This window comes from Thunnus thynnus, chromosome 12 (genome assembly GCF_963924715.1).
Source record: "Thunnus thynnus chromosome 12, fThuThy2.1, whole genome shotgun sequence".
Taxonomy (NCBI): Eukaryota; Metazoa; Chordata; class Actinopteri; order Scombriformes; family Scombridae; genus Thunnus; species Thunnus thynnus.
In genome coordinates this window covers 29,038,050-29,062,257 of record NC_089528.1, presented here as the reverse complement: position 1 = coordinate 29,062,257, position 24,208 = coordinate 29,038,050, and the positions used below count along the sequence as shown (strand labels likewise).

Below are 24,208 nucleotides of genomic sequence, written 5' to 3'. Positions count from 1 at the left end.
AATCAATATTATAACGTTGTTGCACATTTTGTATTTTAGTATAAAATAAATATATATAATTTGTAGGTAGAAATAAGACGATATATAAGACAGTTCAGTATACATACAATATAGGATAACGTTTGTATATATAGAACTTTTCAAACACAGAGACGACTCAGAGTGCTTCACACAAGTTGAAGAAATGCATTCAAACAACATTTAAAAACACGATAAAAGCTAAATGAAATAAAAGAGACCAAAATAATAGCTGATCACTTATTATAAAGTCATAATGCAACTACAGTGCAGTAATAAAATTCCTCAAATTCAATTAGGAAAAAAAGGGCAGTAGAGAAATTAATAATGCAAATAATAATAATGCCTTGAAACATTTTTTAAAAATGCAAATTTAAAAGAATAGAAACCTTACAAGAAATGCAGAACATCACAGTTTTAAACTATATTTAACCTTTACATACTGATCATATTCTGAACCTTCACAGTGTCTCCTCATAATTGGTCTCTAAACTAAACTTCTGCCTCGCTGTTTCCACAGGATGTGGTTGCTCGATGTGGACGAGATGCACAAAGACATCTGCATCACAGACGAATGGTGTTTTTCAGCTTAAAGCATAATCAGTTTCTGTACCAAACTTCTGAACCACAAATCTATATTTCATACATAAATACAAAAACCTCATCAGTCATCAATAAATGGGTGATTAATCCTTAATGGAGCTTTATGGTTTTACACTACATTTACATTTGTTTATCGAGAAAAAACCTTTACAATCACACTGTATTATGGTCCGAATTTATAAAAAAACAGGAGAACAAATCAACCACCATGATTTTCAGTGAATGTGAAGAATGCAACAAGATTTTTGAATAAATACGGGTCAAATTTAACCCAGAACACCTTCCATGTACAAAAATGTGCATCAGCTGCATTATAATAAAAAATGTAATGTAATATTTCCATTGTTGTATAGTCCAGGTCACATGAAGTGTCAGGTTGAAGTAACAGTGTTAAAGCTGCTTTTATTGCTCTCAAATGTACAAATGGGTCAAATTTGACCTGAACAGTATGCAAAGGCTAGAGACCAATATTCTCCTTGCAGTTCTGTGCTGCACAGTAACTAAATGCTGCTTCTCCATGTTCAGTTTGTACTTTGAGAATAGTTAGCAGCCCATTTTAATATTTTAAACATATTACAAACCTTATTTTTGGTCTTTGGTCAAAGTCAGTACTTTTGCCCTGCTTACGTCAACAACAACCAAGATGATCACACAACTAATCATAATGTACACCAGGGGCCTCACTAGAGATTTACGGCTAGGGGGGCTAAGCCTTAACCGGAGGGGGCTGGGGGGAGGATTTTTTTTTTTAAATGGCCCCAAAATGTCTGTTTGTCATGAATTTTTAGAGTAGCAATAGTTGTAAAATCAACACAATAGATCTGTCTCTTCATAGTTTGTAATAGGCATGGATCTAATGTGACTTAAATGCTTTCTATCCACTTACAACAGGCACAGATCAGTGCAGAAGTCCTAAAGCCCTTCTAAAATATGCCTAGCGACGCCCCTGATGTACACAACCACATAGTGAAAAATGAAAAAGATACTGTCTTTACATTCATGCTTTTTTCTGTAAATGTGACCAAAACTAAAAGAGATAACCTTTGTCCTTTCTTGATTAAATAAACATGTTAAACTGAGATATACAAATGTATATCATTAAAGATATTAATTAAATGTGCATTAATAGTTACCATACACTATATATACACACCATATAACTTTTTTTTTTATTTTTTTTAATTAAAGATATTAAAGATATTAATTAAATGTACATTAATAACTTACACCAGATCCTGTCAACTGAACCAGGGATCATTCTGCATCAAGAGCTGTCCTGTTTCTGCAGCAGGCCTGACATCTGCCAGTGCTACAAAACTACCAGGATAAACTTTCAAACGAGCAGTGCCGAAGGAAATGTTAAATGTTCAACAGGATCTTACTGGAAAATTTGTGTTAGTAAGGTATGAGGAACAGCCATTTTTGGGGCAGATGCTTCAGGTGGTTGATGAGGAGCTAGAGGTCAGTTGCATGCAGCAGTTGGGCTCAAAGAATGCTTTCACTTGGCCCCATCCTGCAGATGTTACCTTTTATTACCACACTGATATAATTAAAATAATATCCGTACCAGAGCCACTTAATTCAAGGCACACTCACCTTAACAACGCCGACTGGGACTGCTTTACTAGGCCCACCTAAAATGAATCAAATCTATTCAGTGGAGTCTATTCAGTTTCAACCGTGTCATTTTTGTCACGTAATGTTGCCCAAACAACGTTCTTTCTCATCACTTTAGTACAGTTTACTTCAATGAATTGAAAACCAGTTTTTATCTGTAGCAGTTTCTACTGAATATGAAATGTAATTTTTGTATATAATGTTGCCCAAACAATGTTGTTTCTTATCTGTTTAGTACGGTTTAGAAAATTATAACAAGTTTTTATAATTACCAATTTATACTTGAACAGACCCAAGACACCTGGGATTTTTTATTCAGTGAAATAAAAATGCGATTATTCATTATTTGTTGTTGTTACGTTATTATTATGAATCTTGTCAGGCGGCGCAACCGCATTGTCAGGTGGTGCAACCAGGTAAAATATTAATTTATACCAAGAAATGGGAGATTGACGTGAACAAATGTTTGGAAATTGTGATGTAAACAATCATTCTATACAACAACATACTTTTTAAATTTCTAAAGTATTTATTCACATTTTAAATCTAAAGTTGGATGTTGGAAAACCAAAATATCTGCCCCTTACAATAAAGAATCCATAAGTTACTTTTGATACCCAGCTCAACTACAAACTAGTAATGTTTTAGGCAGAGTAGACACTTTCAGGTATACTTGCTAAAAAAATTACTGAAAAGAATGAAGTGTGTTTTTTTTTAAGAAACTTTTTGGTTGCGCCACCTGACATTTTTTGGCTAGTGAAATTGCAAATATAGTCTAAAACTGAATTAAATCCCTGTAAATGTTGTGCAACCATTAAGACTTGTTTAAACACACTCTTCCAACATCAAATGAATGTATTCTGTACATTTTTAAAGCTTTATATAAAAAAAAACATTTTTAAAAGGCTTATTTGTCATTGACCCTTATTTTTAATATTTCAGCACACAAGCAAAATACAATTTTCTCAAAAGGAGATGGAGGGACCCTGGAGAAAAGTGACCCGGAATATACAAAAATGAAAATATTTTTATTATTGTGCAGCTGGTACTCATTTTTGTACATGTGGAGGGTCTGGTGTTGTTGCAGCTAAAATATCAGCTTGTCTAGTCAGGTAAGAAAGGCAACTAAATACCATAGACACAGTAGTCTTTTGCAGTCTAACTGCCTTTAACGAATTACTAAGAATATGCATACAGGCTCCCCGCAGTCGGCAGGAAGAGGGGCCCCTTGAACAGTTCACACAAACATTTTGTACTTTCAGCCTCCGCTCAGCACAACCATCAACACTGGCAGCTCATATACATTCACAGTTTCCTGTTTCCCAAGATCACTTCTTTAGAATCAGGGTCACCACAATACACTGCTGTAATACACTGCTATACACCTTATATATGGCATTGCCCTGGCCTCCAGCACCACTGTAAGGAATCTGGGACTTATTTTTGATCACGATATGTCCTTTAATGCCCACATAAAACACATTTCAAGTACTGCCTTTTTTCACTCTCATAATATTGCAAAAATCAGGCAAATCTTGTCTCAAAAAGATGCAGAAAAAATAGTCTAAGAATTTGTTACTTCTAGGCTGGATTACTGCAATTCCTTATTATCAGGCTGCCCTAACAAGTCTCTAAAGACTCTCCAGCTGGTCCAGAATGCAGCTGCACATGTACTGACAAAAACTAGAGAAAGAGATCAGATTTCTCCCATTTTAGCTTCGCTGCACTGGCTTCCTGTAAAATCCAAAATAGAATTTAAAATCCTTCTCCTAATTTACAAAGCCCTTAATGGTCAGGCACCATCATATGTTAAAGAGCTTATAGTATCATCCCACTAGAACACTGCGCTCCCAGAATGCAGGCTTACTGGTGGTTCCTACTGTCTCCAAAAGTAGAATGGGAGGCAGAGCCTTCAGCTATCAGGCTCCTCTCTATGTTTAAGAGTAGGCTCACCCTGGACCAGTCCTTAGTTATGCTGCTATATGCCTAGACTGCCGGGGGACTTCCCATGATGCACTGAGCTCCTCTCTCCTCCTCCTCTTCTCCATCTGTATGCAGTCATGTACCATTAATGCATGTTACTAACTTGGCTTCTTCCCCGGAGTTTTTGTGCTTTCTTGTCTCACAGGAAAAAACAGAATCCAAGTTGTGGACCATGGCCACGGAGATGGTGCGGGGATGGTGGCTTTGTCCTGCGGGTGTCCTGCCTCGACATCTTCTCCTGCTATTATTGCTATTATTATTAGTCGTATAAAATGCACATTTTGTATTTTAGTCTAAAATAAAAAATATATATAATTTGTGGGTAGAAATAAGATGATACACAAGACAGTACAGTATACATACATTATAACATAACGTTTGTATATATATAACTTTTCAAACACAGAGACGACTCAAAGTGCTTCAATTTAAGTAGAATAAAATAAAATAGAATAAAATAATAGCAGATCACTTATTCAGTGATAAGATTTACAAAATTCAACTAGGAAAAAAAGGGCAGAAGGGAAAATTAATCAAAGGCAAGTTCATTTGTGTAGTACATTTTATATACTCACTGTTTCTTCAAGATGTGGTTGCTCGATGTGGCTTAAAGCACAAACTACTGAACCACAAATCTATATTTCATACATAAAAACCTCATCAGTCATCAATAAATGGGTGATTAATCCTTAATGGAGCTTTATGGTTTTACAGTACATTTACATTTGTTTATAGAGAAAAAGCATTACAATCACACTGTATTATGGTTTGATGTTACATAAAACAGGAGAACAAATCAACCAATATGATTTTCAATGAATGTGAAGAATGCAACAAGATTTTTGAATAAATACGGGTCAAATTTTACCCAGAAAACCCTCCATGTACAAAAATGTATATCAGCTGCATTATAATAAAAAAGTTGTAAAATATCAATTTTTGTATATTCCAGGTCACGTAAAATGTCAGGCTGAAGTAACAGTGTTGAAGCTGCTTTTATTGCTCTCAAGTGTACAAATGGGTCAAATTTGACCTGAACAGTATGCAGTTAGAGTCCAATATCCTCCTTGCAGCTCTGTGCTGCACAGTAACTAAATGCTGCTTCTCCATGTTCAGTTTGCACATTGGGAATAGTTAGCAGCCCATTTTAATATTTAAAACATATTACAAACCTTATTTTTGGTCTCTGGTCAAAGTCAGTACTTTTGCCCTGCTTACAAGACACTAGACAACAGCAACATCAACAACAACCAAGATGATCACACAATTGATCATAATGTACACAACCTCATGTTAAAAATGAAAAGGATACTCTGCCTTTATATTCATGCTTTTTTCAAAAGTTTCAGACAACCAAAACAAGCGGGATTCTTCAGCTGGATTTGCTCAAATAGTGGACTCATCAGGTCACTGGAGCAATGAAACACTAAATGAAATTCATCCTCAACTATACAAAGATCACAAAAAACACTGCCCTTTAGGATTCAGCTGACACAAGTAAAGTTTCAGCTCTTAACTAAACACATGAGGACTTTTGTCTACTCTCTAAATTATATTTAATATCTGGCCCAGAGCAGGAATCTTCTTTGATATATGTGTAATCTCTAAGATTTGTCTTATTCCAGATATCCTCCTACCACCGTTCCCTAAATATCTTCAGTAGTTTTTCTATGATTATATTTATATTGCACTAAAATTGTTCCTGGAAATGAAATGCATACAAGAGAACTATGTAAGATCACTGCTGGCGATCGACATTTGTGATCATCTAAAATTAGTTTCACTTTAAACTGTGAAGCATCATGTGACTGCAGGAACTACAAAATCAAGATTCCTTTATCATTTACTTCCAGGTTATTAGTAGTTTGCTGATTGATTAAATGAGTAAATATTGATTTTTTAGACTCTGCTGAGGTCAACAGTTGAATAAGCTTCCATTTGGGGGTCTGAGGTCAAAGGTCAGAAGTCACAGTGCAATGATAACAGAGCAGTACAGTGATGAGCTCTGATAAGGGTTCAAACTGCATATTTTCAGTGGAAGTTGTGCATTAATGTTTCTGATGAAGACAATAAGCTCTTTAATGAAGGACGTCCTTTGATATTCACACATTTTGTTCTCCAGATTTGTTTTGTTTCTTTTCTTTTCACCACTTCTTTGTCCTTTTACCTTCACATTCTTAGTATTTTCTGTTGTGTAAATGTAAATATTCTACATACGATTGTCCTCATCTCTCATTTTTTCATCTCTTCTCGTTTTGTCTTTTTTGTCTATTCTCTGATTCATCCTTTATCACAACACACAGTGTTTATATTTAGTATTTATGACTTAACACATTTATGAATGAACGTTTGTTCATTATGAACACACTGACTGTTTATATTTGTCTTTTTTAATCATTTTGTTATTATGTGACAGTTTGCAGAAAGATTTGTGTATCTAAAATCATCATCATCACAACGGTCATGATGAAGGTGGAATTTCATCTTGTTCTTTTTGTTACTTTTGACATAAACCAGACTGACAGCAATGGAAAAGCATTAACATGTATGTTTGTTTTGTTTGTTGGGTTTTTGCAGCTTCACTGCTGACAGGAAGAGTCCAGCAGCATAATGTGCATGTTGTTCAGAAAAAAAAGAACAACGCAGCAGAAGCAGCACGAGGCTTTGAGGTCAAGTTAGCATCTGACAAACATCAGACAGCAGACAGAGAAGAACAATAAAACATCAGAATATTTCCAACACAAGCGATGAAAACAAAAACTGAGTGAAAAGAGTTTCCTCTAGGAAAGCATAGAAGACTTAAAATAAAAAGATAAATGTTACAACAGCCTCCTCTATTCTCTAACAGAAGGTCTCCTCCTCTTCAAAACTGTTTGGTTAAATCTTTCAGAAGCCTGACAAATCTCTTGCTTTTTCAAGGGCAACTTTAGACATTGTGTGCAATGTAATAATACTTGCAATTGCAAGAGATTTAACATCCATTACAGGTAAAAAGTTTTCTATTGGCCAGTTTATAAACTGCATCTTCACAAATATAGTCTACATGTTGACCTGCTATTGTGGAAAAAACTACACAGCCATCAAAACAGGAAATCTGAACTATGCAATGGCCAAACATGGCCGACCATCCTCCCTTCATTTTTTTGGCCTTAAAAAAGTAGACTTCATCAGAGAAGATGATTCTTCAAACTATCTTTCCCAAACAGAGATGTTTTGGATTAACAGGCTCAATGGTCAAAACAACAGTCAGGAGTCCAAATGAACACTGAAACATGTTTTTCTTGCTGTAATCATTCCTCCCGTTCATACTGACCATTAGAAGATCCCTTCATAATGCACTTACAATGTAAGTGATGAGGGACAAAATCCACAGTCCTCCTTCTGTACAAAAATGTACTTAAAAGTTTATCTGAAGCTAATATGAAGCTTCAGCGTCCAAATGAATCAAATCAAGTAGATATCTTTCAACGTTACAGTCTTTTTAGTGCCACAGTCCCTCTTTTTGTTACTATACTTCCACCGCAGCTCAACAGGGAAACACTGTCCGAGGAAACACAAAGAGGGAATTTGATGCTAAAAAGACTGTAAATGTGTCAGATATCCACTTGATATGACTAACTCAGACTGATGAAGCCTCATATAAGCTTCACATCAACCTTTAAATGAATGTGTGGACACACTGTGGATTTTGTCCTCCATCACTTACATTGAAAGCACATTTGAAGGATCTTTTAATAACTAGTATGACCAGGAGGAATGATTACAGCGAGGAAAACCTCTTTCACTGTTCATACGGACACCTGACTGCTGTTTTAAGACTTGAAAAACTGAACTTGTCTTTTAATAGGATTCATAGATAGTTTGTTATTAATGATGCGAATGATGAGAGAACAGTTATTGTCAAAAACTGAAAATGTGCAGAACTTAAGTTTCAGTTTGTAGCTGAGTCTTCAGGAAATTGACTTTATTAATGATGAAACTAATCATAATCAAAATATAAAGAAAATTAAATCATCTTCTCAAATGATGATAAGACACTGATCATTGATGTTACATAAGCAGACTGAATGGAAACAATGAAAACGACGTGCGTCAGTGTGTGTGTGTGTGCCCACTTCCACTCCACTTTCTTTTGTGTTTTTTTCACCTGTTGTTTGTGTGTGTTCATTCTAATATTTTAATGTTGATTTATGATTTATTGTTTACTGTGAGGACACAAAAAACAAGTTAAGTTTTACTGTTGTGTTTTTAACTTTGACTGACGATATATAGACACTCAAAAATGGAGGTACAAGACAAGAACAGTTTGTACTCACAGATACACTTTTGAAGAATGTTCCCTCAGAAGTACGATATTGGTCTTTAAGAGGCCAGAAGTGCACCTTCTGACTAACAGAAAGGGTACAAAGTGATTTAAAACAAAAGAAAGAACAAATTTGTATAATTTCAACCCTAAGGGTACCTGCAGCATTGAAATACATATGTATCTCATAGATAATAATTATAATTGTTATTATAATCGTTATTATTATTGTTATAACTATTATTGTTATAACTATTATTATTATTATTAGTAGTAGTAGTAGTAGTTGTATAGTTATAGTTAAGGTATTTAGAGCTATTATTATTTATTGTTATTATTATTATTGTCATCATTTCATTTATTTAAATGTATTTTTACTTGTCTTGCTCTTATATGTATCCTGATGCCTTTTATGCTCTATGTAAAGCACTTTGAATTGCGTTGTTGTTGAAATGTGCTATACAAAGAAAGTTGCCTTGCCTTAGAAAACTGATACAGCATATTGGACTTGTACATGCCCACAAGCCTCATTTAGGCAATCTTTACTCTTGTTATTTTATACACTGACATGGATACATCTTATGTGTCACTATATTTGCAATGAAATAACTTTTTATTACACCATAAATGCTGTCATTTTTATTTGAAAGATGATCTTCTCATTGATGACAATAAACAGTCAAGAAGCAATTATTGTGTGGACAATTCTAGTACATTTTTGTCTCCTTAAAGTCCAAAATAGCTTGTCACTGAGGTGGTACCCTTTCAGAGTACAGCAGTATACCCTTTCAATGGGTACATTGCTGTACTATAGTTTAAAGGTACTTTTATGTCATGAAGGGTACACAATTGTCTCTAAAAAGGGTACCCCCCCAACGACAAGCATTTGTACCCTTTTGGGTACATACTGGTAACCCTATTTTTCAGTGTGTAGGGTGTTTCTTGCACCATATAACTTAATAACACAGGCTGCCCCAACTGAAATGTTGTCTTTGAATCTCCAACAAGATGTAAAATAAAACATCATGTGTAACATGATGTTTAACCCCACAGTGATAGATATTTACTAGTCTTATGATCACTGATTTCAGCTATCAGACATTAATAGAACTGGATCCTTCATGAATAGAATTCATATGCATATGTGTGCAAAAAACGAAATCTGATAAATTAACTGTAACCTGCACTGTTTTCTACCATCAGTGATCTCTGATACCTCAAATACTTTACACTGCACAAGAGCTTTGAATCCATTTTGATCAATAAATAGACTCAACCTCAAACATTCAGAAACAAAATCATCATTTATTTTTTTAAAGAGGAATTTATCAACATATTCTTGACCATCTGTGGCAGAACTGAACAATTATTGATTATCTTGTGTGATTAATAACACATATAGACTAGTATTGCAGAAATAAATCCAGTAATAAAACAATAATTATCAACCATGAATTATCTGCTATTGTTACAAAATATGCTCAACAATAAAATATTGATTAACACCCAACTTCTATATTTATAAATCAGACCAAACAAGAAAATGAAAAAAGTGAATGTGAAGATTTACAAGAAGTCACAGCAGTGAATTAAAGCTTTTTCAGTCCAGGATCAGAAAGTCTTTGTTGTTTTCTTGATTCAAATGTTTTGGAATCTTTGAATCTTTTATTCCAGTTTCCTTTCCGACCCTTCATCATACATGAGACTCATCTGACCACCTGCTGGCTATAAAAGTGTAAAAGCAATCAGAGTAGCTGCTGATCCAAACCTTCTCTGTGTTCTTCATCACATTTGGTGTCTGTATTTGTGAACATATTGAACATATTAAATTCTCTCACTTTTTTGTATTTTCCCTCCTTTTTTCTGGGTATAAAAGTCCTGCAGGACCAAATGACAGCAAGAGAGAACTTTTTCTATCCTGTGTGAGATGTTACGATCAGCAACAGTCTTTTACTTGTTTTACTTTGAATACATCTTTATTTTATGGATAAACAGTTGTTGAGTAATTCTACGACAACAGCAGATGTCACTTTCACATTAATTTGCTCTCGCTGTGTGGAGGTGGGTGAGTTCTTGTGTTTGGATCATTTTTTATTAGCTGATAGATGATTTGCAAAACGAGAGATAAACAGACATGAATCATTTGAATTACCAGTTGAATTATTGAATTTCTCTTCTTGACTTCTAGCTTAAAATTCTTGATGTTCCTTCAGTTTTTTTCTTGTGTTTCCTCTAACTTATCAACTTATTCTCTCTCTTTCTGTCAGCCTTCTGTTTCCTCAGCAGTTAATACTTTCCTCTCTTTCCTTCATCAGTTCTTCCTGCTCTTTGAACATTTGCTCCTCGTTCTCTTTCAGGATTTGTTGTTTCTTCTCTTTGATTGCTCTCTCTGCTCTTTGGAACATTTTGGTGGTGTAGTGGCTTCATTCTGATCTTCTTGAGCAGCTGTTTGACCTGAGAATGATCCTTAAAGTCATTAATGAACACATATTACTGGCTGTACTACCAGGAAGGTATGAGGTCCAGGAGAAGCATAAGAAATTCAAAATCAGTTCTCAATTCAATACATTCATAAATTTGATTCTAGATTGATATTTTGAGTTACTCTTTCCATTTGCCTGCAGTAGACACTTTCATAGGTTTCAAATAAAAAAGATCACACTGAATCAAATGTAAACATTTACTACTCAATGTCAACCTGAGTAAGATTTATGTTCCTTTAGTCCACTTAGTCAACAGGAAACCAAAGCGGCCCTGAGATCAAGGGTCAAATGAATACTTAATACAAAAATAAAAATGATTGCAAAGATAAACTGCTAAGTGTTAAAACCTCAAATAACTTAAATTCCTCCTTCAATTCACAGAATCAAACAAACAATAGCTGCCTGCTACATTTAGCTGCTAAGTGCATACAAGAAAATTGTTTCTTTTTCTTAATTTCTCATGCAGATTACCATCTAATTGATATTTGTACATTTACTACATGAATATAAAGTAATGAAACAGGCACCTTCGCTATTTACTGAATTTTACTGACTTTCAAAATACAGAAGTGTTACTTAAACGCTTGTTTCACTGCTGCATCTTGTTGGCTCGTTTTTGGCAGTTTGTCATAAGCTTTAAGGAGACGTTTTTCATTGAGAGAAAATTAATGTCTCATTCCCGTCTTCAGATAAGCAGCTGGCAGCAGACCTGTGCGTTGTGGAGGGCTGCAGGGCCGCAGCGAGAAAGTTGAACCAGAATCAACTTTTGGAGAAACGCAACCTGTAACGCTGTACAATGCTGCCATATGACAAAAACATTACTAGGAAGAAGGGAGAACATTTCTCTTCGTTTGATAACGTTAAAAGTAAAGTTAGGCTTTGCTGACGGCTTCCCGACTCATTTCAAAAAGACGAGAGAGAGAGAAGCAGTGGTCGAGCGAGCTAGAGAGTGAATGAGGAGAGGGAACGCTGGTAACGTTAGTGAGGAAGCTGGTGAAACGTTATTTTCTGACTGTTTCACAGCGGTTACAAGTTAATAAGCCGACAATGGCACAAACCTGCACAAGTGCGTTGCAGTGCTTGATAATGGCATTAAGCTCCTTCTTCCCTTCGAGATAAGAAAATCCCAAATATGTCCAAATGTTCGCCTTCATAGCCGATGGACCAGGTTGTATTTGTTTTTCTCTCAGGTACTCCATTGCTCGCGGCCTCTCCATGACACACACTTCACTTCCTTCTTGCCCCCAGATTTGGGACCGGGGCGGCGTCATTGTGCCATCTATGGGATTTAGCGAGCTAATTCATGTCAGGAAAAAACGGAAAACAGTGTCGTGGCAAGACTGAAATATGTGAATCCATTCTTGGAATTTATGAATCGATTTTGAATCGGCAGAGATAGAATCTCGATTCTTATGTGAATCGATTTTTTTGCGCACCCCTACTGAGCAATATCTTTAACTGTTGTCTCTTCATCTCTCTTAAACAGCATCTGGGTGTCAAACTTTTGTTTGTTGTACTTGTTGCTTGGAACAGATCTTCATTATTTTTTTTCATATGAAGACACATTGTTTACTTATTAGTTATATAATTCAATTAATTTTGCACAGGCTGGAAAGTGGGTTGGCATGCACGGGGAGAGACTGCTTATTTGTTTTGGTGTATCTTCTATGTATATAATCTAAAAATGGATTTCTTTAATATTTCTAAAATGATTTTGATAATGTCTGGAAGAAAAGACTTTATCAGGTCAGTGCCCACTTGCTGTTCTCGGCTTGCTCTCTGGCCTGATCTTCTTGTTCTCCCTTCAATTTTTTCATTGTGTCTTGGATTTTTTTGTCACGTTCTCCCATTAATTTAGTCTTCCTCTCAAATTCATCCTTCATTTCCTTCAGCTGTTGCTCATACTTTTCCTCTATTTCCTTCATCAGTTTCTCCATCTCTTTGTGTATTTCCTCTTCTTTCTCTTTCAGGATTCGTTGTTTCTCCTCTTCTATCGCTCTCTCTGCCTTTTGGAACATTTCGGTGGTGTAGTAGCTTCCTCCATTCTGCTCATTTATATTTCTTATCTTATCGAGCAGCTTTCTGACCTGAGAACGATCCTTTGCCTCATTATTGAACACGTGGTACTGGCCGTTACATTTGGCCACAAGTTCCTGCAGATCTTCGCTGCCCTTCAAGAACTCCTCAATAGTTTTCCCTTTGAGCAGGTCACCATGGGTAAAGAGAACCATGCTGTATTTGTCGGCTTCCTCACCAAAGATTTTCTGAATCGTCTGCACTGTCTGCTTTTCTTCCTCTGTAAATCTGTCCAGTTTGATGACGACCAGGAAGATATGAGGTCCAGGAGAAGCATAAGAAATGCTCTGGGCAAGATCTTTAACTGTTTCCTCTTCAGTGTTCCTGGTGTCAAACAGGCCCGGAGTGTCAATAACAGCAACCTTTTGTCCATCCACCTCACCATAAGCCTTTTCACAGCGTCGTGTCAAAGATTTAACTAAGAATTCTGATTTAAAGTGCTTTTTTCCCAGAATGGTGTTTCCTGTGGCGTTCTTCCCAACTCCAGTCTTCCCCACCAACACAATCCTGATCAGCTCATCATTGTTGTAGGCTGTGGAAGGTTTAGACCAAAACACTGAAAAAAAAGGACAAACAATTAATGCAATGTGTATTCATGACATGTGTTCAATTAGTTCACATCAGGGATGGATAACTATGGTTGGAAAGCCTCAAGTTGTGACTACAGTACACAGTTTTGGGGTAGATGAGTGTTTTGTGTCTCAGTTGCTGAAGATTCTTAATTCTTTCTTTCATCCTTATTTTTATGTATGTGAAATTCTATCTTCTAAAAATGGCCCAATTTAAGAATTTTAAGAGCCATACTGGATTATTTTTACTATTTTAATATTTTTGACTTGATCTTTGATGTTGTCTGAATCATTATGGTTTTAGTACCAAAACATTAATCAACACATCAAACTTATTCTGTATGTACAATGTGGGAGTTTCAGTGTTTATGTTCATGATATCAGAGAAAACTGTAGACACTGATGGTCCTTCCTCTAGGTGTAAAACACAGTGGATTCATGTGGACATACTGTATATTATTTGTGATCTGCAAAAGGTTTGGTTGATAAAACTTACTGCTACAAAGTGAGTCTAAATATGGCTCAATTGTGGCTCATAACTGCAAACTGGCTATTTTAACATAATGACTGCTGGTTTATTGTACTGTAAGATGTTAAATGTGTGTTAAAGACATTAAAAACCTGTGTTCACCTTTATGTTAAAATATCCCTGAAAACAAAACACTGATGAAGTGTTATAAAAGGGATAGATTGGATTATTAAACTCAAATCATGAAAAACAATAAAAATCTATAACTCATGCAAGAATTAAAACAGTCCTCAGCTGTGCGATGGATTCAATAGTACCAAAAACAAAAAAGACTAAAGTCACTGGGCCCTTTTTTCCTGAAGTAGAGTGCAAGTGCAGAGCCAAGTCTTAATTCTTGGCACATGCCCCATGTGTGTGTGACCAATTTTGCAGTTTTCCTGAACATCAGCATTGGTGCCACGTTTGTGATTTTAAATTTATACAATATCCTTAAATAAACAGATTTGCTGAAATATTTAAATGATGAATGAAGGTATCCACGCTGTGCCAGCTGTGCTTAGAGTGAACAAGATTTTGCTTAAACCTGTTTAAAAATATTTTCACAAACATGTTTTATTTGTTTACAGTATATAGGATGTTGATGCAGGTCCATAGGTTGTTATGAAAACACTCAGTTACAGGTTTTAGGTGCGCAGGGATATTAGAGGAGCAGGGGCCCAAATTCATAAAAGGAGATTTTTGCAAATAATTAAATAAATAAATGCCTGTAATGACTACTTTTGTGACTCTGTTAAAGGGAAATTAAAATGTATGAATCTTCTCTATATAAAGCAAGGAATCTCTGTCTGTATGTATGTATGTAAGTTTGTCCTCCATTCATCTTGAGAGCTGTTCATCCAATCTACCTCATATCTGGCGGGTGGATTGCTGGAGAAATGAGGAAGTGCAATGTAATGTATTCAATGTATGAAGTTGTTCTCGATTCTCGAGAAATATATAAAAATACCTAACAAATAACGTTGATTTGCTTCTTATGATAAACCTATGATAAATTAAAGATGCAAGCAGCGATGAATGGGCCCTCGCACCTTACACGCTTCAAAGGGAGCGGCAGCTGTGGAATCACTGCTGGAGGTCGGTTGACACAGCTTTTGATTTTCAGGATTTTCACCAGTTCTGACGTGTGCCAATTTTCATGGGTTTTCGAGCATCCTAAGACCCTCAAAAATGCAATGTAATGGGGAAATAATATTGGTCCCTGGCACTTTCGTGCTCGGGCCCTAATAAGGTGTTTCACTGTGTTTCCTATGAGAGACTTGAGTCTTATTTATTAATTGGGACCATGTACAGTGTTAAACATAAATGTTACCATTTGATGTATTGTACCAGAGTTAGCTTATAGCTAATTTTCATTTGCAGTCCCTTACAATTAAAACACATAACAGCACAATAACAAACAGTACAAAGCAAAAAAAACACAGGACACATAATAAAAAATACAAAGATACACACAATAGCACATCACATACACCCACAATGTCCACATTGCGTGTAAAATTAAAAGCAAGAGTATTTGTGTTCATGAGAAGACCATGAGATATAATCAGTAATCAGTATTTACAGAGCAGAGTAGCTTTTAGCAGACTTTTTAATTTGGTTTTAAACATACTGATGGAAGAGCAGCTCTTCATATAATCTGGTAGGACATTCCACTGAGTTGTGGCTTTCACAGACAAAGCTGACTGCCTAAATGCAGTGCAACGAAATGGTCTGGTACAATCTCATATAAAGGATATTCTGGAAGATCTAATAGTGTCTAATGTGTTTTGCTAGATATTTTAAAAGAAAGCTAAAAACGTATCTCTCCACTTTAGCCTTTAACTAGCAATGACTTTCATGATACAGGGCTGAAATTCTTTTTTGCTCTCTGCTTCGCACTTGTGCACTGCTGGAAGTCAGCCATTTTAAATCTATGAACACATCTACATGTCAATATTGAGTCACAGTCACAGCGCCACCTACTGACAACAGGAAGTCAGCCTTATGTGATGAACATCATCTGATTTACATGAAGTTTACCTGGTGTGGTCTAAACATGATATACAGCAACATGAAATATAATTATTGTGTGTTCTCTAGTGCCACAGAGTGAACACAGTAAGTGACCTACATGCAATGTCCAGTATTCATGATAATGTAGATCAATGTCAGTTGCCCTCTGGTAAATGTATTGCTACATTATCATTTCACTTATATGGTATTACCTACATGCAACATGAATTGAGGCCTAAATAGTTCATCAAATGTATACACATTTTCTTATAAGTCATATCCAGCACCACATACTGCACAGCAGAAATAATATTTTACTCATTCAAACAGTTTCAGACAATCCTGAAAATTACGAGCCGTGTAAATAGATCTACAGTAGCAATAGCACAGCTGCTGCTCCCTCTGACGTGCGCAAGGTACAAGGGCCCGTTCATCACTGCTTGCAGCATTAATTATTATGATTATGATTATGATTATGATTATTATTATTATTATTATCAAATGTATTTTATTTTCCATCTTATGTTACATTAATGTTTTTAACATGTGTTAATGATAATTGTATGTCTCTTTTCACGTATAGTGCTTGGTGCTTGCAATTTCTTTGTTGTAAAGCACTTTGAGCTGTATTTCTTGTTTGAGATGTATGTGTGCCTCTGCCAAATGAAGCCATGAAAATTGCCCCGTGTCTGCATGTGCAAGGACTTGAGATAGTCTGAGCAGATTAAGCGCTTTACAATGTTTTTCTGCTGCTCACTCTCTCTCTCTCTCTCACACACACACACACAGGAGCAATTTAGGGTTCAGTATCTTGCAAAAGGACACTTCGACACGGAAGGATGAACTTCCATTGTCTAATTCTATGTGATACTTACACATAAATGTTATAATTATTGTGAAAACAGCCCCTGCAACAGCCGCGATGAACAACGGAAACCTACAAAGAGGAAACAGTTAATTTTTACTGATTATCTGTTAAGATGTGAAGTAAAAAAACAGATGTTGAAAAACTGAAGGCAGATTAAAGATCTAATTTTTAGGATTCATAACTCAAATTAGATTTGAATTTTGAAGATGTGAAGTTTAATTCGAGCCCAGATCACCTTACACATCCACTCTGTATCTTTTCAGTGTTAAAGTGACTTTGTTCCAGATCACCTGGTTGGTTTTTAGTACCAAAGATCAAACGTTAACCAACATTACCTGCGGCGGCCTTCAGGTGCAGATCCATTGACAGCCACTGGATTGTCGCGAAAAGCACAAAACCTTCTGGAAACATAAAATTGACAAGAGGTTACGCTATTAATGGCTAATTACAATGTGTAGATTACTTTTTTTTGGATTGGTTGCTTTATTTACATAACAACAACAACAACAATAATGTGCTTTACATGGTTGAATGGGGATTAAAACTTCAGGGCTATAATAAAAGCAAAAAGATACAAATTATACAAAATGGAGGAATTTAATACAACATCCAAAAATAAAATGAGATTTAAAAAAAAACAATAAAAACCAACAATAATAATAAAACAGATAAGACTGGAGAAGTGATTTAAAAGATGTTACTGATTTGCAGCCGCAGATCCTTGAGCAGGCTCACAGTTGACAGTTTTTATCAGTTTAATGAAAAATGCCTGTTTAAATCAATAGAAATTCAGAGTTTTACCTTATGTATAGAGCCATGAAGATGAAGATGGTGAAGATGAAAAGCAGAAGGATCTCCATGGTTAACCCTGAATCATGAACACAAACATGTCAGAGACAAACTGCCAAACCTTCTGATCAGTGGACAAACTGCTCTGAGCCACAACCACCCCCAAGGATTTTTATCGCAAATACAATTTTGTTCCAAAAATAAGCACCAGTATAGCACTGTGTTGCCTAATCTGCATAAACACAGCTGTTATGTTGGTGAGTGATGGAGACAAACCAACTGTTGAGCAACTTCACTGAACTCAGCAACAGCTAACATCCGTGGCGTACATGCACAGGTGATTTGTAAATTTTCAACTGGGGGAGGTCCAATTGAAACACCCCCCTACCCCCACACCACCAACCAACACTCATACACACACACACCCATGTACACCTGTCAAAGGACATTGTCTCATAACCATAACTGTAACATTTCTAATTCTATAGATCCATTTCATCCAGTTATTTTCCTTCTCTCTCCCTACTGCAATTATCTTTGTATAACTGTGTATTAAAGTAACGAGTAAATACACCTTTGAATTTTATGCAGTGGACTGAGTTTATTCAGGCAGGGTTTTCTCATGTTTCTCACAATATACTACAAGCAGGGCTATTTGAAGTTACATGACCCATATGACCCCCTCTCTTCTCCAGCAAAGTAATTACATCTGTACCTGTGTTTACTTGTTTGGTCAAGAATCAAATCCAAGCTAATTTCTCACCTGCCTTTTTCTTTTTGAAAAATAAATGAAGGTCGAGCCCCCTGATGCTTTGGACTGTCGTAGCCACTATACTCCCTCACCAGTAGGCGGCTCTGTAAGACTGTGGATAGTGCATAAAAAACTGCTGTAAGATTGTAAGAGAAGTAGGGAAGAAGTAGAGAGTCAGAGAGTCTAAGAGGAAAAGCCATGTACACTACCGATGTTAGCTGTAGCCAAGCAGGTAGCTCCGGGTCTGAAAAGTGAAGTTAATGCGGAAGTGCCTTAAACCAGCATTCTTTCTAATGGCCAGCAGGGGGCGACTCCACTGACTGTAAAAAGAAGTCCATTTGTGTAGAAGTCCATGAGAAAATGACCCTACATCTCACTTGATCTATTATCTCAATAAACCGTTTCCTAATAAGTATATGGTCTCAATCGCTAGTTTCAAGTCTTCTTGGTGACAACACTGATTACGTAACGTAACCATGGCACAACCCCAGATTCACAGAGTATAGGCGTAGCTGCTGTTATTTCACAGTGTGTTTTCAGTTCATTAAAGTTAATTCCAACATTTTGGTCGCCTAAAAAGTCTTTTTGGGTGTTTGTTTATGATAAAGGACCCTCTAAGGAGTTGGATGTTCAGTGTTTCTGGTGAGTACATTTTGTTTGAATGGTTTTAGGCCTGTTTTGCGCTAGTGGAAATTAGCATTAGCATTATCACTGTTAACCATATGTAAATGCACTGTGCACAAGTTTCTTCCCGTTAAGGGGTGTTTCTCCTTCCACTGTCGCCACTTGTGCTCATGGGAGAATTGTTGGGTCTCTGTAAATTAAAGAGTACGGTCTAGACCTACTCTACGTGAAAAGTGCCCTGAGATGACTTTTGTTGTGATTTGGCGCTATATAAATAAAATTGAATTGAAAAAAAAAAATTGAACTTATTACAGTGATTCCTGCAGGCTTTCTATCACTGCTATGGTGGTTTCTATGAATGCTGGTATCATAAAACCATGTACTTGTAACTGTTTGATAATGTTCTTTCAATAAAAAAAGATTTTACAGCTCTCCAGGAAAGAATTGAATTTGAAAGCCGAAGTTTTGTAATTGGCTAACCAGAGGAGACCAGTTTCCTCCATGGTTAATGTAGACTTTTCAATGTGTTACCATAGAAACTGCTGCAGGAAAATTAGTTGTTAATCTACTGCAATTTTTAACATATTGATAATCATTGAGGAGTTCAAAATCACATACTAACGTACTGTCTACTACATACTCAATGAGTATGTACTACATACTGCGTACTAAATTAACGCCATTACTAGCAGACTGTTCACGCTGAGGTATACAGCCAAATATCCCAGAGTGCATTTCGTGCCAATTGGCAGCAATAGCGGAGAAATCAAACAAAGATTCTCTATCAATAGAAAACTATACATTTTATCAACAGGCCCTCCTAGCTTGGAAATTATGTGATATATATATATATATATATATATATATATAACTTTTCCCCACACAAAACCATCATATGGAGAAATGGAGACATTGCTGTTGGAAAGAAATCTATCTTTAAGCAAAATTGGGTTGATAAAGGTATTATTTATGTAAGTGATTTCTTTGATGTTAACGGTTTATTGCTTACTTATGAGAGATTCCTTCTTGTTAAATACTTTCAAGAACTATTAAGAAGCACTAAGGATAGAACCCCTTTTGATGATAAATGCTATTGACATTATGAATACTAAATGCAACAATAAACACATACATAATACATTTTATGAAAAAAGGAAAAATACACCCCAGAGAAAAAGCTTTCTGGGTTAACATTTTTATGGGTACTGATTGGCAAAAGGCATGGCTATTACCATTTAAATTCTATATTTCCAGTAAGATTAAAGAAGTACACATATAAATCTTACACAATATATCCAACAAATCTATGTTTCTCCAAGATTTTAGATACAGAAAAAAAATGATGAACTAGAATCTACAACAAATTTTTTTTTTTACCATTGTACACATTCAGTTACTTTCTGGACATCAATGGAAGACTATATATTATGGAAAACTAATTTTATATGAAGATTGAGTGCAAAAATGTTATTACTTTGTATATAATAAGTATAACATAGAATTCTATGTGGTAAATGTCATAAACGTAAGTGCAAAATAACAAAGTCCCCCAATTTCACTGTTTTTATATGTATTTATGAATGTATGAGTATATTAAGTCTCTTGAACTTATAAACACTAAAAAGAATAATAAAACTGTCAAACCTTACATGATGTGGATGCAGGTCAATAGACTAGAATAGCCAAGAAAAAAAAACATAAGCATCTATCTATCTGTATTCTAGATAGACTCCAATAGGTAGATAGATCTATCTATCTATCTCAGTATTTTGTTCCTGATTGTAACCACCAATCTGCAGTACTATACTGAATATATGTTATGTCACAGCTTTAGCTGGTGTCTTCACCATAGTAACGGTCTCTGAGGAATATGGGTAGACTATTGTCCAAAACTGGCAAAAACCTTGATTTCTCACAATCAAAGATGAAATAATTAAAACCGATGGCCATTACACTGACCCATCATATTGCCAAGACACTTTAGTCTTTTTGTGTGGAGAACTGTTGAGCAAATCAGCAGTGAGGAAAATACTTCCTGGCAAGGGACTGATGAAGAAATAAAAACAGGGATAAAATCCTGTGATTAAATGTTGAATAATAGTTTAGAAATGAATTACAACTTCCTCGTGTTGTTGATCCGCCAATACTGCTTAGTATGTGGCAGAAGATCTTCAACAACTACATGCTAGTGATCTGGAGATGATACAAGATCAGCTAATTTCAAATGCTTGTTTCAGTACTACTGGAGGAAAATCTCACACTAGACAGAGCTCAGATAAAAAAGTCACTCTGCTTCCTTCAGCCAGAATGGTCCCAACTGCATCAGTACAGGCTGTCGGCACATTTTCACATTCACTCACTAACATAACACAGTGGAGTTTCACTGCTGCCACTCTCAAATGTAGGAGAAAGAAATAAGAGAGGAGGAAGCAAAAGTGTCAATAAAGAAGCTCATGGCTGAGCATAAAGCTTATGAAACCTCGGTACAAGTCAAAAGAAAGAAGAGACGATGAGGGGTGCATCTATCTTATTTTTTAATAGTATGTGAATTATTTTCTTTATTTCTTTTATTAATCATGTATACAAAATGTCTACATTTTGTTTTTATAAATACTACTTTAGTTTAGGAAGTGCTGTATCAATTTTTTTATACACATTTATACATCTACCCGCTGGACATAAATCTGAAAGAAATTATAATTTTCGCACTTATTTCTATACATTCTTAATTTAAGAGCCCAGTGTCACTGTTGTGTCACCACCAAGTTTTAGTCCACTAGATAAATTAATATTATAAATATAGTTATATATTGACTTACCTCTTAATATGTTGCTGCTTATTTTTGTTTTAAAGAGAGAAGAGCAGATCTGCTGCTGAAGTGAAAGTAAATTTCAGTCTATCCGCCATGATGCCTCTATATATCTTCATGCAACAAACCACACCCATAAACACAGTTGAGAGCAAAGTACCATATCAGTCTTCCTTTATAAATGAAACAAGAGGACACCAATGGTTTCCAGAATTTAACATAACATTCTTATACATCATCAGAAATTTCATCGTAATTTGATAATAATTTGATAATATTAAGCTGTCCTATTTATTTGTCATTGTTAATGTTAGCCTATTTGACTATGAAGGTTCTGCAAAATAGAAGACTGACCATCAACAATTATGTGTATGCATGTAGCCTATTAATTTATGTTTTAGCCTGTTATTAGTGGGATATTAATGCACATTAAAAATTCTGTGTGCTGTGTGTACACATTAGCAAAGCATTATGGCCACGTCTAGATATCCCTTTACCACCCCTGGAAACCTCAGTTAAAAAAAAAAATTCCTAGAACCACTCTGTCAGTAGATGCATTTATATAGGGCTTTTCTAGTCTACTGACCTCTCAAATTGCTTTATACTACATTACTCTCCCATAAATCATTTCACAACCCCTCAGATTTATCTGGTGACCCTTTTAACTGTTGTAGTTGCTGATATGACACATAAAGTGAGCTAATGCAATGCTTACATACGCAAATAGCCAAGTAAATTTAGAAGTTAAATGTATTTTGAATGAACATACACATAATATCCAAAATTCCAAAACGTATTTGAGTGTGCTTATTTAATTATACCTATAATTTTATTCCACACCATCCACTCAACAGCTGTAGTTACTTTACTGATAAAAAAGCAAATGAAGGGCTTCTAAAATACTCTACATGGCCAAAAGTATATGATTTGTATTTCATTCTTACATTGCACACAATGTCCACATCTAAATTTGCCTTTCAAAGAAGTAAGCAAATTTGATTTGTCAGGCTTCTGGAAAGATTTAACCAAACAGTTTTGAAGAAGAGGTGACCATGGTGTGAAAAAATAGAGGAGGCTGTTTTAACATTTATCTCTTTACATGATTTATGCTTTCTTAGAGGAAACTCTCTCAGCTGCAGTTTTTACACCACTAGTGTTAGGAACATTTAGAAGTTGTGTTGTTCTTCTTCTCTGTCTGCTGCTGGATGTTTGTGAGATTCTGACTTGATCTCAAAGCTTCATGCTACTGCAGCCTTTTTTTTTTTCTTTTTGAACCACATGCATGTTCTGCTGCACTCTTCCTGTCAGCCAGGCACATGCATAGATGGACCTCAAAGGGGGCTTGAGCACCTGCTGTTTGGCCTCTTGGAGAGAGAGTGCCCTTTTTCTGGGATGTTTTTTAAAAAAATAAATTAATTAAATATGTTCTTGTCATTCCTGCTACATTCAGCATGACACAACAACATACTCAGTACCTCATCTTGTTTCTAAGTGTAGCTGAGAGAGAATTTATATGTGTATGTGTAAAGTGACTGTAGTTGTACTATCACCGTATAAGTGATCTGCTATTATTTTGGTCTGTTTTATTTAATTGTGCTTAAGTTGATTTTATTTAACTTTTATAGTGTTTTTAAATGTTGTTTGAATGCATTTCTTCAACTTGTGTGAAGCACTTTCAAGTGTCTCTGTGTTTGAAAAGTTCTATATATACAAACTTTATCCTATATTGTATGTATACTGTACTGTCTTGCATATCATCTTATTTCTACCTACTATTTCTACCTATTTTAATCTAAAATACAGAACGTGCAATGACCTATACATTTCATTTGTTACTGTATATTTGAGCATGCTGTATATACTGTATATACACACACACATACACATACACATGTGTATGTGTATATGTTTACAAATGTGACCCCTTCACACTTTTCTGTCTTCGTGCACCTTGGAAGTGAAATTGTGACATAAATCATGAATCTGCTTCTACTATCAGAAAAAGTGTAAATGCACTTTAATAAGGAAGTACAGAAATGTATAATATTATGTTCATAAACAAAGAAAATGTTTAACTCTCTTGTAGTTAATGCGGCATGATGAGATGAATAATGGATCAAGAATAAAATACAAAGCTGAATTATGATGGAATGGAAAATTCTTTTCAGAAAAGAGTGTGATGTGTTTTCTTTT

General features: G+C 35.4%; 1 protein-coding gene and 1 long non-coding RNA gene across 2 annotated transcripts; both read right to left on the bottom strand.

Moving 5' to 3' along the window:
- Positions 1–10,187: 10,187 nt before the first annotated feature.
- LOC137194678 (uncharacterized) lies at positions 10,188–11,999 on the bottom strand. Its single transcript, XR_010931002.1, has 2 exons — positions 10,979–11,999; positions 10,188–10,845 (listed from the first exon to the last, which is right to left on the bottom strand). It is a non-coding gene; the product is annotated as an uncharacterized lncRNA (long non-coding RNA).
- Positions 12,000–12,478: 479 nt separating this feature from the next.
- On the bottom strand, positions 12,479–17,404 carry LOC137193484 (GTPase IMAP family member 9-like). The gene is made up of 2 exons (XM_067604702.1): positions 17,377–17,404; positions 12,479–13,639 (listed from the first exon to the last, which is right to left on the bottom strand). The coding sequence occupies exons 1-2, from the start codon at positions 17,402–17,404 to the stop codon at positions 12,750–12,752; spliced, it is 918 nt and encodes a 305-aa protein (XP_067460803.1). The 3' UTR covers positions 12,479–12,749.
- Between the last annotated feature and the right edge of the window lie 6,804 nt (positions 17,405–24,208).

Bases quoted from the DNA above. Each gene is read 5' to 3' on its own strand.
- LOC137193484 (XM_067604702.1), bottom strand. From the start codon at position 17,404: ATGGATCTGCACCTGAAGGCCGCCGCAG. The intron at 13,640-17,376 runs GTAATGTTGGTT...CTTTTTTTTCAG, and splicing joins GCACCTGAAGGCCGCCGCAG to TGTTTTGGTCTAAACCTTCC.